The 13,828-nt window shown below is 33.6% G+C and overlaps 3 protein-coding genes across 3 annotated transcripts; all 3 read right to left on the reverse strand.

Annotated features, from left to right (window-relative positions):
• Positions 1-1,281: 1,281 nt before the first annotated feature.
• LOC126728708 (putative F-box protein At1g49610) lies at positions 1,282-6,795 on the reverse strand. Its single transcript, XM_050434494.1, has 5 exons — positions 5,677-6,795; positions 3,923-4,099; positions 2,244-2,482; positions 1,413-1,500; positions 1,282-1,296 (listed from the first exon to the last, which is right to left on the reverse strand). The coding sequence occupies exons 1-5, from the start codon at positions 6,793-6,795 to the stop codon at positions 1,282-1,284; spliced, it is 1,638 nt and encodes a 545-aa protein (XP_050290451.1).
• A 4,646-nt stretch (positions 6,796-11,441) lies between these two features.
• Positions 11,442-13,189, reverse strand: LOC126728709 (protein FAR-RED IMPAIRED RESPONSE 1-like). Its single transcript, XM_050434495.1, has 3 exons — positions 12,611-13,189; positions 11,963-12,568; positions 11,442-11,471 (listed from the first exon to the last, which is right to left on the reverse strand). The coding sequence occupies exons 1-3, from the start codon at positions 13,187-13,189 to the stop codon at positions 11,442-11,444; spliced, it is 1,215 nt and encodes a 404-aa protein (XP_050290452.1).
• A 91-nt stretch (positions 13,190-13,280) lies between these two features.
• Positions 13,281-13,745, reverse strand: LOC126728712 (protein FAR1-RELATED SEQUENCE 5-like). The gene has a single exon (XM_050434497.1). It carries the CDS (start codon positions 13,743-13,745, stop codon positions 13,281-13,283), a length of 465 nt encoding a protein of 154 aa, XP_050290454.1.
• Positions 13,746-13,828: the final 83 nt, after the last annotated feature.

Raw genomic sequence — 13,828 nt, forward strand, 5'->3', positions numbered from 1 at the left:
AATTTCAGTCTATTCGGATCACTACCCGCCTATTTCAATCCATTCTACTAAATTTTGATTGGTATGACCGTTTTGGTCATTATGTAAACAAAACACTCTTGTTATAATTGACAAACTGAAATGGTAACTAAAAGAGAATTGACAACTTTGATTGATATAATACTCTTGTTACAACTAAAGTGTGAACTTAACTTTTAGTTAGTCCTAATGATGATCCTCTTAAGAACTGTTTATGACCCTAAGCCAGTCCTATTGTAATAATAATCAGGCTTCTATAAGGCTAATTCTGTACTTATCCTAAGAAATTAGATATCTTAATTATGTCAGTTGCCCTTTTCCCAAATAATGTAAGGTCGAAATTTATAATTTTAGCTAGAAGCCTAGAAAATGCACTTGCACATGCGTTTGACCTTGAAAAGTATCTTTGGGGATCATGGCCATTTCTAGATCAGTGAGTTCTTGTAATGAACTTACATTCAATTATTACGTATGGGATTAGTTTATTGAGAGTTTGAAACAATATTGCTAATGATTAATGTTTATATGTCTTATTGTCTCATGGTATGGACCCCAAGTTGTTCAATATAATTCTCAAGATAGCCAAAACACAAAATGTAATTTTTATTATGCCCCTTATGATGTAAATTAAATAAATAACAATGTAACCAAGCGCCAAAGGTAATTGATTATAGAACAGAAATGTTATGGTGTATGTACCATATGGCGCCTCATCCTCCCTTAAAAGTTAACATAAATTTTTTGAGTTTTGAGTGAAATTTGTGGTATGCGCTTGTGTTAGAGCCTCATTCCTTCTCTCTAATGTGTATATTTCTAAAATCATAATAAGAAGAAGAAGAAGTAGAAGAAAGTGGTTAAAGAAGAAAATTGCTGCAACATTTGTGAACATAATGCTGTAACTTTATTTTTCAATATCTTCTGAGGCTGCAGGCTGTCTTTAAATTAAGAGTTTAATTAACAGGATAAGACAGGGTTGCCATCTGGTTTAAGTAGTAACTTTGGTATCAAATACCAATTGAGTTTTGGATCTTACAATGTTTCTCACCCTTCTATGGATCTTCTAGTTTGCAGTTTCTTACAAATTATTGTCATGCTAGACAAGTATTATACCATTGCTGGGTTTATTATTGATGAGTTGTACTACTAATATATCATTTGTAATGTTCACCTAGCAGAAGGCATTCATGATTCATGTTCTTCTCCGATGCAAGCAGAGTAAAGCCTTTTTAATAGGACTAGCTCTTCTTATATTATTTGTACTGTTCACCTAGGATACACCTGCATCCATGTCAAATACATTAACAAAACTAGAAACAGCATCTAGAAATTTTACAATGCCATCAATTATATAACATGGATAGCTAGATTTTGAAAAGGACAAGCTCTTCTTATACCTGAGTAGTGCAACGGGCAACAGTGTCGCTCAAATTGTAGACTGCTCTACTTGCAGGTGTCCACTGCCCTCCAATCCATCCTGATTTTCTAACAGATTGCCAACATGTTAACATACTTTGAAAAATACAAATTGAAACTTGCAGTGCAAGTATATAAGTACTAAGAGAGATTAGAGATATACGCTTACCCCACAACAAAGAAGGAATGGCTATCAATATTTCATGACTGCACAGTGTCCCCAATTTTGGAACATCTCTATATACTCTCAGAAATTAGCATCCATAACAGAAGTCTGAAGGTAGGAATTTCACCCTGTGGGATAACTAGGAATGCTTCCAACACTAAAAACTCCAGGGATTTGGGTTTGTGTTTATTCTCATGCATTGTCATATCAATTTATAAACAGTTGGTTTAAAAAAAAAAAAAAACAAAACAAAAACAAAAACAAAAGAACTATAGGATATTGGGAATGACTACATATGTCATTAAAGATTCAAAATTTCAAAGTGATTAGAATCGAATCAAAAATTTGATAAGCAGCATAATCACAGCCACTGGACATGAATATATCTAAAGGCAAGCTTAATAACACTAAGAAAACATATATAAGTACATGATAATGGAAGCTGAAGCAAATTCATAGCAAGATTTTAGTGCTTTAAACTTCTACTCTCATAACTACTGTGTATTTATGAGAATTTGGTAGTTGAAGAGAATGGAATAACTTAAAATGGTTTTATTGATATGTAAACATAATCACCGCATGAGGAGACGATCTGGGGAAGCTTAGCAACTTTTGAGCCACTTGTAGAAATGCATGTAGCATACACCTCTGATTTTGCATAACCCGAGGTTTAGTGATAATCATCTTCTCCATCACATTTGCATTCTTAAGTAGAAATTGTACCACTAAAACAAATACTTCCTTTATGTTGACCAAGTTTTCTCCGAAACCAAAAATCTTGACAGTCTTGAGGCACAACAACAAAAACTTGAAATAAATCTCCTTTGATTTCCAATGGCTCATGTCATCATAGTTGTAATAACTGAGGTAGTGTCTTTCTAGAATCTGCAGAATGAGTGTGCATTAGCTCATTTTGAAGTTCAGTTTTAGATTATGATATTTTCTCATGTTGTTATAGAGTTGACCTACGATGAGGAAACAAAGAAAAATCGGATTTGGAATTCTTGAGTTAGCTTTGAACAACATGGGTTTTTAGGATTTATGATACGAGTTTGGTACATTGAATGGAGAGTACGATAAAAATGACAATCTTTATTATTGGAAAAAAAGATGTTGTAATGGAACAACTAAACTTATTCATATGTTTGAATGTGACGTTGAAATAAAACTCAAGATCTATATTTATTAAATATAATATAATATAATTTAAATTTGGGAAGAGGTTAAAAAAGTTTTTTTATATATATTTTAAATTTTATAATTATTATGTGTATGTGGAAAGTGTTAATATTTGGAAATATAATAATTTTATAAATTATTACATCTAAGTAACAATTATTATAGTCCTTTTAGAGAGGAATGATTATTCCTCAATTTTTTTTTTTTTTTTGATAAACAACTATTCCTCAATTAGGAATACTTATTTCTAAGAAATAGTAATGATTATAGTGTTTCTAATAGGGAAAAGAAATAGAAAAATTTGAAGATACAACAAAGGGGAAACACTAACTCATGAACAGTATTTTCACTATTTTGCCTCTTTAGGGGGTAGTTGGGGCTTTTTTTTCTTTTTTTTTCTTTTTTGAGGGGGGGGGGGGGGAGATTGTTGTGTCACATAAACTTCAAACAAAGCTTCATAGCTTCTGAAATTCAAAAAACTTATTCTTCTTCTTATAGAAAGCATTACACCCATGCGTACAGATGACTGAAACACTAATACCTATTTATTGTGGATCATGGACTTTTACCATGAAGCCCAAACTAAATAACGTAAACTAAAAATAATAATAAAACCCAATGGACAGTTAGTACTTAGAATAGCCCATCTCCCAAAAACAAAAATCTCACACAATATCCTTTTGACACTAAAAAATAAATAAATAAAATTAAAGTGAAATTGACTTCTTATTGCATGCCTAGGCTAGGAATTATGGATGATAACTTTTGCATTGAATGACTTTTTTTCAAACTTTGGCAATAAATGACCTCTCTTATTCAGAAAAATCGATTTTCAAAAATCTACCATTGCTATAATTGTTGTAAATGAGAAGAAGGTTTTGAATAAATGGTCCACAAAAGGTCCACTTCAAGAAAGTCCATAATCAAGAATTAACTCTTTACATCAAGAATCATTCTCAAAAAAAAAAAAAAACCTCTTTACATCAAGAAATTAAAGGGGGCTAAGTTCCTGAAGGGAATCATTTCGACACTATCAATAGTTAGACACATTGATCTAAAGAAAAAGATAATGATTAGGAGTAATTCTTCATCCAATTAAGTTCCTTTTCATCTGACCTTCAAGAAATTGGTCCAAGAAAAACATACCTTAAACCCTAAGTTATGGTGTGATATGTCTATAACCAATTTCTCCACATAAGGCAAACTTTGAAGCAGGCTTGCAATGCCAGGGAGGTCCCATTTCTTCATGCTTGTTTTCACCGTTACATATTTACACTTTAACAGTGGAGAAGGCACATGCTTCACTGACATTAGAGATAGAACCTAGGTCCATCAAAACAAGAAGCAAAACACAATTAGGTAAACTGGATTTCAGAACAAATAACACACCCATTTGCCCTAGGTGAAATACATGTTTTACAAAACACTAATATACATGAATTTGAATATATCCCATATGTTGACAATGAAAAACAGTGGTTAATAAAGTTCATTTAATGCTTCATTAAATAAATTTTTTATACATTTTCAAAATAATAAATTTAACTTTTGCATATATAATAAAAAAAAAAAAAACACATAATCATAATAAATTTGAGCATATAAGCAGCTAAAATTTTTTTAACAAGTGTATTTATTCTTTAAAAAATATGTATTACTGCTCATAATTGAGCAATTATTAATCCTTATCTTCTATTCTTAGGGCACTCGTTAACAAGATCCAACCTTCTGGAAAATCAAGACCTTGGTAAAATTGTAGATTATTATGACAAATCATTATTTGGCACAAAAACAAGTGTCTCACACCTTATCATGCTACTAAAAGCAAGTGTCTATAACTCAATAGTTCATGAAATTGGACCAATAATATTATGTTCTTAAATTAATCCTTAACTACAACAAGGATTAAAATCAAAATGCTCAAGAGGAAAAACCACCCATCTCACAATATAGTAACATCTTTTTCCAATACTCTTATAAATCACAAAATGATTTTTCCTTTTGGTAATAATATAACTTGGTTGGATATGGACTTCTTATAATATGATTTTTCCAATAATGTTAAGTCTTTAATATGTGATTGACTATAAAATGATTAAAATCCCTTCTTCTTCTTCTTCTTTTTTTGGTCAATAAGTTTTAGCTCAATTAACATCTCCTCTCAATTTAAGTGTTAGATGGAGGGTGAGGTCGTAAGTTTAGACCCATTAGTTGCATGTGTAAACTACTCGTAAAAGATATATACATATATAAATTGGGTAAATGAATAATTCTTCAAAGTAAAATCAAATTGTACAATACTTCTCACTAAGAATAGGTTTGAATGAGGGTATTAAAAAAAAAAGTTGTGTAAATGCACTATTGGTACCTATGAAGCCTTAAAAAATTGTTATTTGTGAGACTAAAGGTGAGCTTTAAGTTAAAAGTAAACATACCCTAAATATACAAATCAACCTCAGTTTAAGTGTGTATGCTATCGTAAGTGAAAAAGAACACTAGATGTTGTGCATTGTTCTATATGCAGGGATTAGCCAAACAATGAGAGTACCAACAATAAAAAATTTAAAAAAAAAAATTATAAGTAAACGGTTTAATGCACAAATACCAACAATAAAAAGCTTAAATCTTGATACATTATAATGTCTCTGTAGATGGAAATTAACATTAGCAATCAATAGTAGATGCTGTGCATTATTATAAGCAATGATTAGCCAAACGAAAGAACACTTTATGCTATGCATTATTTCATATGCAGTCCCCAACAATAAAAAGCTACAATATTGATAGATTCATGTCTACGCAAATGGGAATCAACATAGCAATCAATAGAAGCATGAAGTATTGCATACAACAAACCACACAGAGAACCAAAAAAATTAGGCTATCAAGAAAAAACAAACCATGAGACACCATTTGCCAACAAAAAGTTCCTTCACATGATGCAGACTCTCAAGAAGTTCTCTCACAGCTTCTTGATACTCATTACAAGCACTTTCCTCTTCAACCTTAAGCACTGCCATGCTGAAATCAAGCTTAGCCTTAACTAACGACGACACATCCTTTATCCGACACTTCTTCATACAAAAAGTTCCCAGAATTTCCAATGACTCAATCTTTGGAGCCACAATTTCCAATTCAAACACAGGATCATCAATTTTCCCAGCTGCAGTAAGCATAAAATGGTTATTTATCACCAATTTTTTCAGACTTTCCGACGCTATATCCAACCGATTAAGCCTACAACAATTATTCAATTCCAAGTATTCAAGCCTAGGACTACCCATCACCACTTTCCTTATATCATCTCCACACAGCGCGGTGTAACCAATACACAAGCGCTTGAGTGAACTCAAATGTACCACCCCAATAGGCTTAATATTGCAGAAACTAAAATCCAATTCAGAAACAAACTGATTGGTGTAGAGATGCTGAGGCAATAGGTAGGTCTCAAAATTGAAAACATGGGCATACGTTAAACGTAAACTGAGCTGTTCCACCATGGCATTTGTGGCTAAACGAACCCAAAGATCGAGTCGAGGCTTCAGGTCTGGCTTGTAATTGAATCGAAGATAAAACTTTGTGAGCTTGGGAGCCTTGTGTAGGAGTAAGGTGTTGTCTACAGCAGTGGCAAAATGGTCTGTGTTTTCGTAATCATCGGTGAAACTCAGAGAAGGAACTGAGGTCCAAACGTAGGACCATCTTTTGGATAGAACACCAGTTTTGATAGCGTCTTTGGTGGGCAAGGAAGAGAGGATGTTGAGGAGGATCGAGTTCGGCAAGGCGCTGATTCGATCTTGTGTGATTGGTGGTGCATGTTTGAGGCGCTTACAGCATACAACGTAACAGTCACTATCTTCACCTTCTTCTGCTTTTTCTTCATAAATGGTGATTCTCTCTGCAGGTCTGGAAGCATGAGTGGAATGATCGGAGGAATTAAGGATGCTGTCTTCACTGGAAGTACTTGCACTTGGGCTTGTTTCGGTTTCACCATAGTTAGAACCATGGCTTTCTTCCTCCATTCTCAGCGCAGTATCTGCTAGCTATTGATCCGACTTCTTCTTTCTATTTTGTGATTGGAAATGTTTTTAGGTAGGTTCGGTTTAAGGTTGAGTTTTTTTTGGGTAATCATTCAGCGTTTTTGGTGGAATCAGATGTAAAGATTGAGGTTTTTTTCCGTTAATCATTCAGCTTTTTTTGGTCAAACTAACGGACCAAATCAACACTAAGATAATATTAATAGGAAGCAATGCTATGCGCGTAATAAGTTTCATATGGTTAGAGTTGGTAAATTTTTATTGGTTCTTATATGAATTACCACTAATATTATTATTATTTTTTTAATAGGAATTATTTTTTTACTTATTATTAATAACTTGTCATATTAGCATGTATATCCAAGATAATTCTTGCAATGTTGTAGAAGAGTCTAACTTTAAGCTTGGATTGAATGTGTAAAAGCTCTAATTTTAACGGTTGAGGAGTAAGAGTAACACAGCACTCATTTTTAATGTTGCTCTCATTTTAGGGTTGACCTCTTCTAAACGGATCCAGATCCTCTCCGTTTCCCTTTGAAATGGAGAGGCTCCAATTCACAGTGAGGATTTTTTTTTTAAATGATCAATGCTAAAAAACGTGCCATGTCATTTAAAATGTTAAAACACACTTAACTCAACAAATTCAACTCTAGTTAAACCAAGGTTAATAGCCGGACCCCTTTTCTCTCACTAGCCGTTCAAACTCTCTCTCTCACCAGCCCATTTGAAATTTCAAAGTTCAAACTCTCATCTCCAAGGATTTTCTCTCTCCATCCCACGGTCCTCACCGTCGCCGGTGCCACCAGCCATCGTGCTATTCTTTTCTCTCACCAACCAATTGGGTTTCCTGCCTAATCACCTTCATGCGCTCCAACTGTTTGAAAAATTACCTCTGAAAAAATTTGTACACACAAAAATGATACCAAAGCCAATTTGCTCACTGGCCACCGTAGCCGCTATCATCACCGGTGGACTAATAACTCTCAACCTCACTTCCATCGCCACTATCAAAACGATTCGTTTCACCAACGAAGCGAAATGGGTAAAACTCAAAAGCCAAACCATCTCTAGCTCCCAAACTTTTTTTTTTCTCTCTTTTTCTCTTTTGCTAGTCTTTTTGCTTTTGAGTTTGATTTTCTTGGTGGGTTTTTTATGCAGAGAAAGGTGGCATTGCCTTGTGGGGTTTGCAGAGGAAAAGGGTTTTACAAATGCAAACTGTGCAATGGAAATGCCACCATAGAGTGGTCGCCTATGTATGACCCTATAGCTATCAATCCTTGCCTTTGCCCCACTTGCAAAGGAAACAGGTTGCTCTCTAACTATTTATTATTATTTATTTATTTGTTGGAGCTCTATTTCAAGTGCTTGGTCTACAATTTTTCTTTTGTGCTTTGTTTGGTTATTGAGAAAACAATTTCCTTTTTGCTCTTTTATAAGTTGAACTGTAGGAAAAATGCATTGAACAGATTTGGGTAGTTCTTTTACTGGTTTTTAGTTGCATTTTTAACAGTTTTTGAAGTATCCTAACAAAGGGTTATGGAAAGAAGTACATTTTGCATGAGTTGAATTTATTGAATTTTTGTGTTTGTTTTTTGGAATGCTAATTTGAAGCAATTAGAAGTTCTAATCTGCCTTTTGAAACTCTTCATGATATTTGAGCATGAAAGCTCAATTTATTTGATAAACCGTGTTTTGAGGAAGAGTTTACTTTTTGAGTTTCCCTATTATGCAATGCTTATGTGTTGTTTTGATGGTTTCTCATGACAGGGTACAACATTGTCTTAACTGTCTAGGGAAGGGCTACGATTGAGTTGCTTAAGAGACAGTTTTGAATCTTGCAAGTGAGTTGCATTTGCTGTGTTTTAGACCTCATCTAGAGTTACTTTCAAATGCTTATATGCTCTTAATTTTTTTTTCCAAGGAACTCTACCCTCAAACATATTGGGAGCCAAAAGAGTGGTTTCCCAATGCAGATTCTTCCTTTGTGCTTCTGGGCCACCTTACTTTTTATAGCAAGCTTCTGCTATGGTGACCTCTGCAATGATTGTAGATAAATATGATGGCTTCTACAATTTGGAATTTATAGAAAGCCATGTAGTGACTAATCTTAAATACAACTATACTCTTCACATTGAAATATTTAATGCACTATGCATATGATTCTTGCACTTTAAAAAATAAGTTTTAGCTTTTAGAGGTTTCAACCAGCAATAAGTTTTAGGCGACTAACAGAATTTCAAAATGGCAGTAAGTTTTAGTCCTTTGCCTAATCCCCTGTAATTGAAACCTATCCAGATTACTATTCTCAAGACCCTTCTTTTAAGGTACTAGCACTAGATTTGGATGAATTTTCATAAGTCAAGTCAACCAAATCCCATGTACACTGTAAATTGGGAGATATATTAATGCTGATACTTGACAGCCAAATAGATATAAAAAAATAATAATAAAGTAAAAAATCAAATTAAGATCCGCACAAAGCTGAGACCCTTTTTGCAAGTGCCTTTGGCAATAAAGATCTACCCTCCAAGAAATGCAGTACACTATTAGAAGAAACAATGGAGTATCAAGCATCTTATCAGGCCTATAAAATAAAACAGCAATGATGAACAAAAATTGAACACATCATAGCATAATAACAAAGACAAAAGATTGACAAGGATAGAATTATCAAGTTTGTTTAGTCATTCCATTTTTCTTTGTCCCATCTATTTCCTCCTCTCTCTTTCTTTTATTTCTTTTTATTTGAAGGCACTAGGCAACCAAAAATTGTACTGCCTTTCTATTTCCTGTGGTTGATGCATTGCTCATGGTTGATGCATTGTTTCTTTTTTATTCTACTCGTGATGGGTGCATTGTTCTTTTAAATGTCAATGTCAAGTTTGCCTTGTAAAAGTGCAATGTTGGCATGCTTTGACTTGAAATGCTACTATTTGCTAATCTTGGTCCCATATTCTGTTTAGGGTAAAAATTAGGGACAATATGGACAAAGTGATAGGTGCATTGTTCTTTTTTCTTGCATATGATTAATGATGCCATATACAAACAATATTGAAAAACAGGTAACAATAATTTTGTGTATCATGGTGCAGGGCTTCGAGTAACAATTGATTGCAAGCCAGAAAATGGACACTTCAAGACAAGAGGGGTAGGGAAACTCAATGAAGAAGGAAAGTTCAAAGTGTCTGTTCATCGTAAGATTGTAAAAGATGAAAAACTGAATGAAGAGTGCTATGCACAGCTTCACAGTGCATCAGTTGCACCATGCCCTGCACATAATGGCCTAGAGTCTTCAAAAGTAGTATTCAAGTCCAAAGCCAAAGGAAAATACACGTTTGGGTTGGCTGGTAAACTTAAGTTCTCCCCTGTGACATGCACTTCAGCTTTCTTGTGGCCTCACTATAAGTACCCACCACTAATCAAGAAGCAAGAGGTGGAATGTATAGTCAAGCAATAAGCACACCAATTGTAGAAGTTTCATGTTATTATAATTAAAGTGTTTATTTCAATAGAATTCTTGTTATGTGATCAAAGTGTACATTTTAATAAAATTTGTTCATTTTTTTATATGAAATTCTCTTATTGTCTACTCTATTGGATTGAATTTTGATTGTAATGCCAAGTAACTCATAGGGGTGCAACCCAAGTACATAGATTAGGTGAGCAATGTAAAAGAAAGTGATTAACTACTTTGCACATGTGTACTTGCATTTTGGCCTTAAACTGCTTTGCTGTGTACTTGCCTTAGAAATTTAAATAGTGCTTTATTGCAAAATAGATTGCACTATACATTATATTCACTTATGGCAACTAGATTGCAATAAAGCAAGATGGTAACTATGCAGAAAACACAAACGGGGTAGAAAACACAAACAGTGCAAAAAAAACAATTATGCAAAAAACACAAACGGTGCAGAAAACACAAACGGTGCAAAAAACACAAACAGTTCAGAAAACAACAACTAGGCAGAAAACACAAACGGTGCAGAAAGCAAAAATAGTGCAAAAAAAACAATTATGCAGAAAACACAAACGGTGCAGAAAGCACAAATAGTGCAAAAAAAAACAATTATGCAGAAAACACAAACGGTGTAGAAAACACAAACAGTGCAGAAAACAACAACTAGGCAGAAAACACAAATGGTGCAGAAAACACAAACAGTGCAGAAAAACACAATTATGCAGAAAACACAAACGGTGCTGAAAACACAAATAGTGCAGAAAACAACAACTAGGCAGAAAACACAAACGGTGCAGAAAACACAAACAGTGCATAAAACACAAACAGTAATTATGCAGAAATGCAAACAACAATTATGTAGAAACCACAAACAGTAATTATGCAGAAACACAAACAGTAATTATGCAGAAACAGTAATTATGCAGAAATTACAAACAATAATTATGCAGAAACACAAACAATAATTATGCAGAAATTACAATCTGTAGAATGTACAAGCCGACTACAAAAAAACCAATTACACATATCACAAGCTTAGCATTAAAATTATCAAATCATGCATTTAAACTATTATTAATATCAAAGTAAAATGTATAATTGTAAATATTTTTACCATTAAAAGTTGTGTAAAACTAGTAATATTTCCAGAAGAGATATCCTCAGTTTTCTTTTATGCCATGATGTCATGTGCATATATTTCCTGTAAAAATTGTACTAGTTTAGCAACAATAATAGTATACTATATTAATGTGTAAAAATAAAATAGAATGGTGAAAATAAGGATAATTTAGAAGATTACCTCCTGCACTTTTCTTTTCTTTGTTTGCTTCTTTGATGTGCCTTCCTTTGGTTTCGGCATCTTTTCTATCCATGATTTCGTCCTACGCTTTTTATTACGATAAATCTCCATTTTCTTTATCCCTTTTGGTACAATCGTAATTGAAGCACATAATTGATCTTCTTTGTCTGCAAAATCGGTGGAAGGCCTAATGATGTTTTCTTCTACATTAGCTTTGCAATTCCTAAGGTCACAAAGTTTTTTTTTTTTTTTTTTTTTTTTTTTTTTTTTTTTTTTTTTTTTTTTTTCAAATCTACAATTGCTAAGCTTAGAATATTATGGTCTTCTTTAGTTTCACATGCCTCATTCACTAATTGAATATATTTTGGACATAAATCTCGATACCGATTTACATATTCTAGTCGAGTATCCGGATTAATGTTATGTGTTGTGCAATTTTTTCTGCTTCCATCTTTTGCATCTCTTCTCCACCTCTTCATGATATATCTATTAGGAATCAACTTGATATCCAATACATCAAGAACTTTCAAACCATGCCTACATAAAATACCAAATGACTCAAACTTTCTGCAACTACAAGATAGAGTCTCATCTAATGGATTCCACATGACCTCATATTTTCCATTTTGATTGAAAACTCCAACCACATAACTATGTGTTTGACTCACATTGCGTTCTAGGATGGAAAGTGCCATTACCTCTTCAACTTCTGTCTGAAATAAATCAAACAACTTAGGCGTGTATACTGTTGCTACTTGGTTAAGCATAGGAGAGCTTTTGAGCTTCAATCTTGGAAATTTTTGTCTAGAGTTGTATTCTGCTTCTAACTCTTTATCCCGCTTTTGATTGACAACTGTTTCAAAATGAGTGAAAAACTCTACTATATTGAGATCAGTACGCAAACAATCCTTCAAGTCAGCATTGAAATTCTCACTAAGCTGGGTTGTCTTCATTCCTGCAATGAAAGTTCTCTTAACATATGCTTGGGCCCATTTTTCCTTCAATTTAAATAGATCAAATAGTCATTTATTTTCATGAACATCGTACTTATCTAGCATTTCATTCCAAGCTGTAAGAAACTCATCTTCACCATCATACTCATAGATACATGCTAAGAAATCAGCGTTAAATTGAGGCTCATTTTTGAGTAAATGACCTAAGTGTTTCTCAGCATTCTGCCACATATGCCAACTATACAATGCATGATATGTCTTAGGCATGACTACTTTTATTGCAGCTAACGTTGCTGCATCTTGATCTGTGAAAATAGTGATTGGCTTCTTTTCAAACATTGCTTCTAAGAAGGTCTCAAATAACCATACAAAAAATTCAATCGTTTCATCATATAAAAGTGCACCTCCAAATACAACAGTTTCTCTATGGTAATTGAGACCCAAAAATACTCCAAGTGGCCTTGCATCTCTATTTGTACTATACGTTGTATCAAACGTTATTACATCACCGAAGTGGCTATAGTCAATGATCATTCTTGCATCGGCCCAAAAGATATTAGTAATCAACTCTTCATAGTCCAATTGAGTAGCGAAATAATATGAAGAATTTTCCTTAAGTTGACGACTGAAATATCTTCCCAAGCTAACAGTTGCCCCATGCTCCATGTCTCTCTGTCGCTTAGTGTGTAAGTAGTTTTTATGATCTTGCTTGGTAAAACCAAGATTATCATATCCACCAACTTGCTTACTAAGAAGTTTATAAGATTGCTTTTAATCTTAATCCCGATTCATGTGCCAAATCAATTTCAATAGCATGAGTTGCAGCCACTTTCCGTTGTGATGGCATCATGTGCACAGTTGATGGGAGGTGGAGATAGTGGTTATACTCAGCAATAAATTCACTCACCACATATTTTTTATTATCTCGATTAAGTACAATAACCAAACGTGCTTCACAACCACATCTTGTTTCTGCTCGTGGATTCTTTACATTCTGATCTCTCTTATCTTTACCTCGAACTCCCTCCTTCGCGCACACAAATCTCCTTAAAGTAACCACTCTAGTCTTTTTACATTTATTTACATACTCTTTTCTAATACTAAAACCAGCCTTTCTGCCATATTCATTATAAAAATCATATGCAATCTCATCCGCTTCAAACTCCATCCCTTTAAATGAGGTAAATTCCATGAGCACATTAGAAGGAACATGTATTCCCATCATTATCCCTACAAAAAATTGAACATAAATTTATTATAACTTTCACCTATCATTTGTTTTTAAAACAGAGATGATGTAAAAAA

This window comes from Quercus robur, chromosome 5 (assembly GCF_932294415.1).
Source record: "Quercus robur chromosome 5, dhQueRobu3.1, whole genome shotgun sequence".
NCBI lineage: Eukaryota > Viridiplantae > Streptophyta > Magnoliopsida > Fagales > Fagaceae > Quercus > Quercus robur.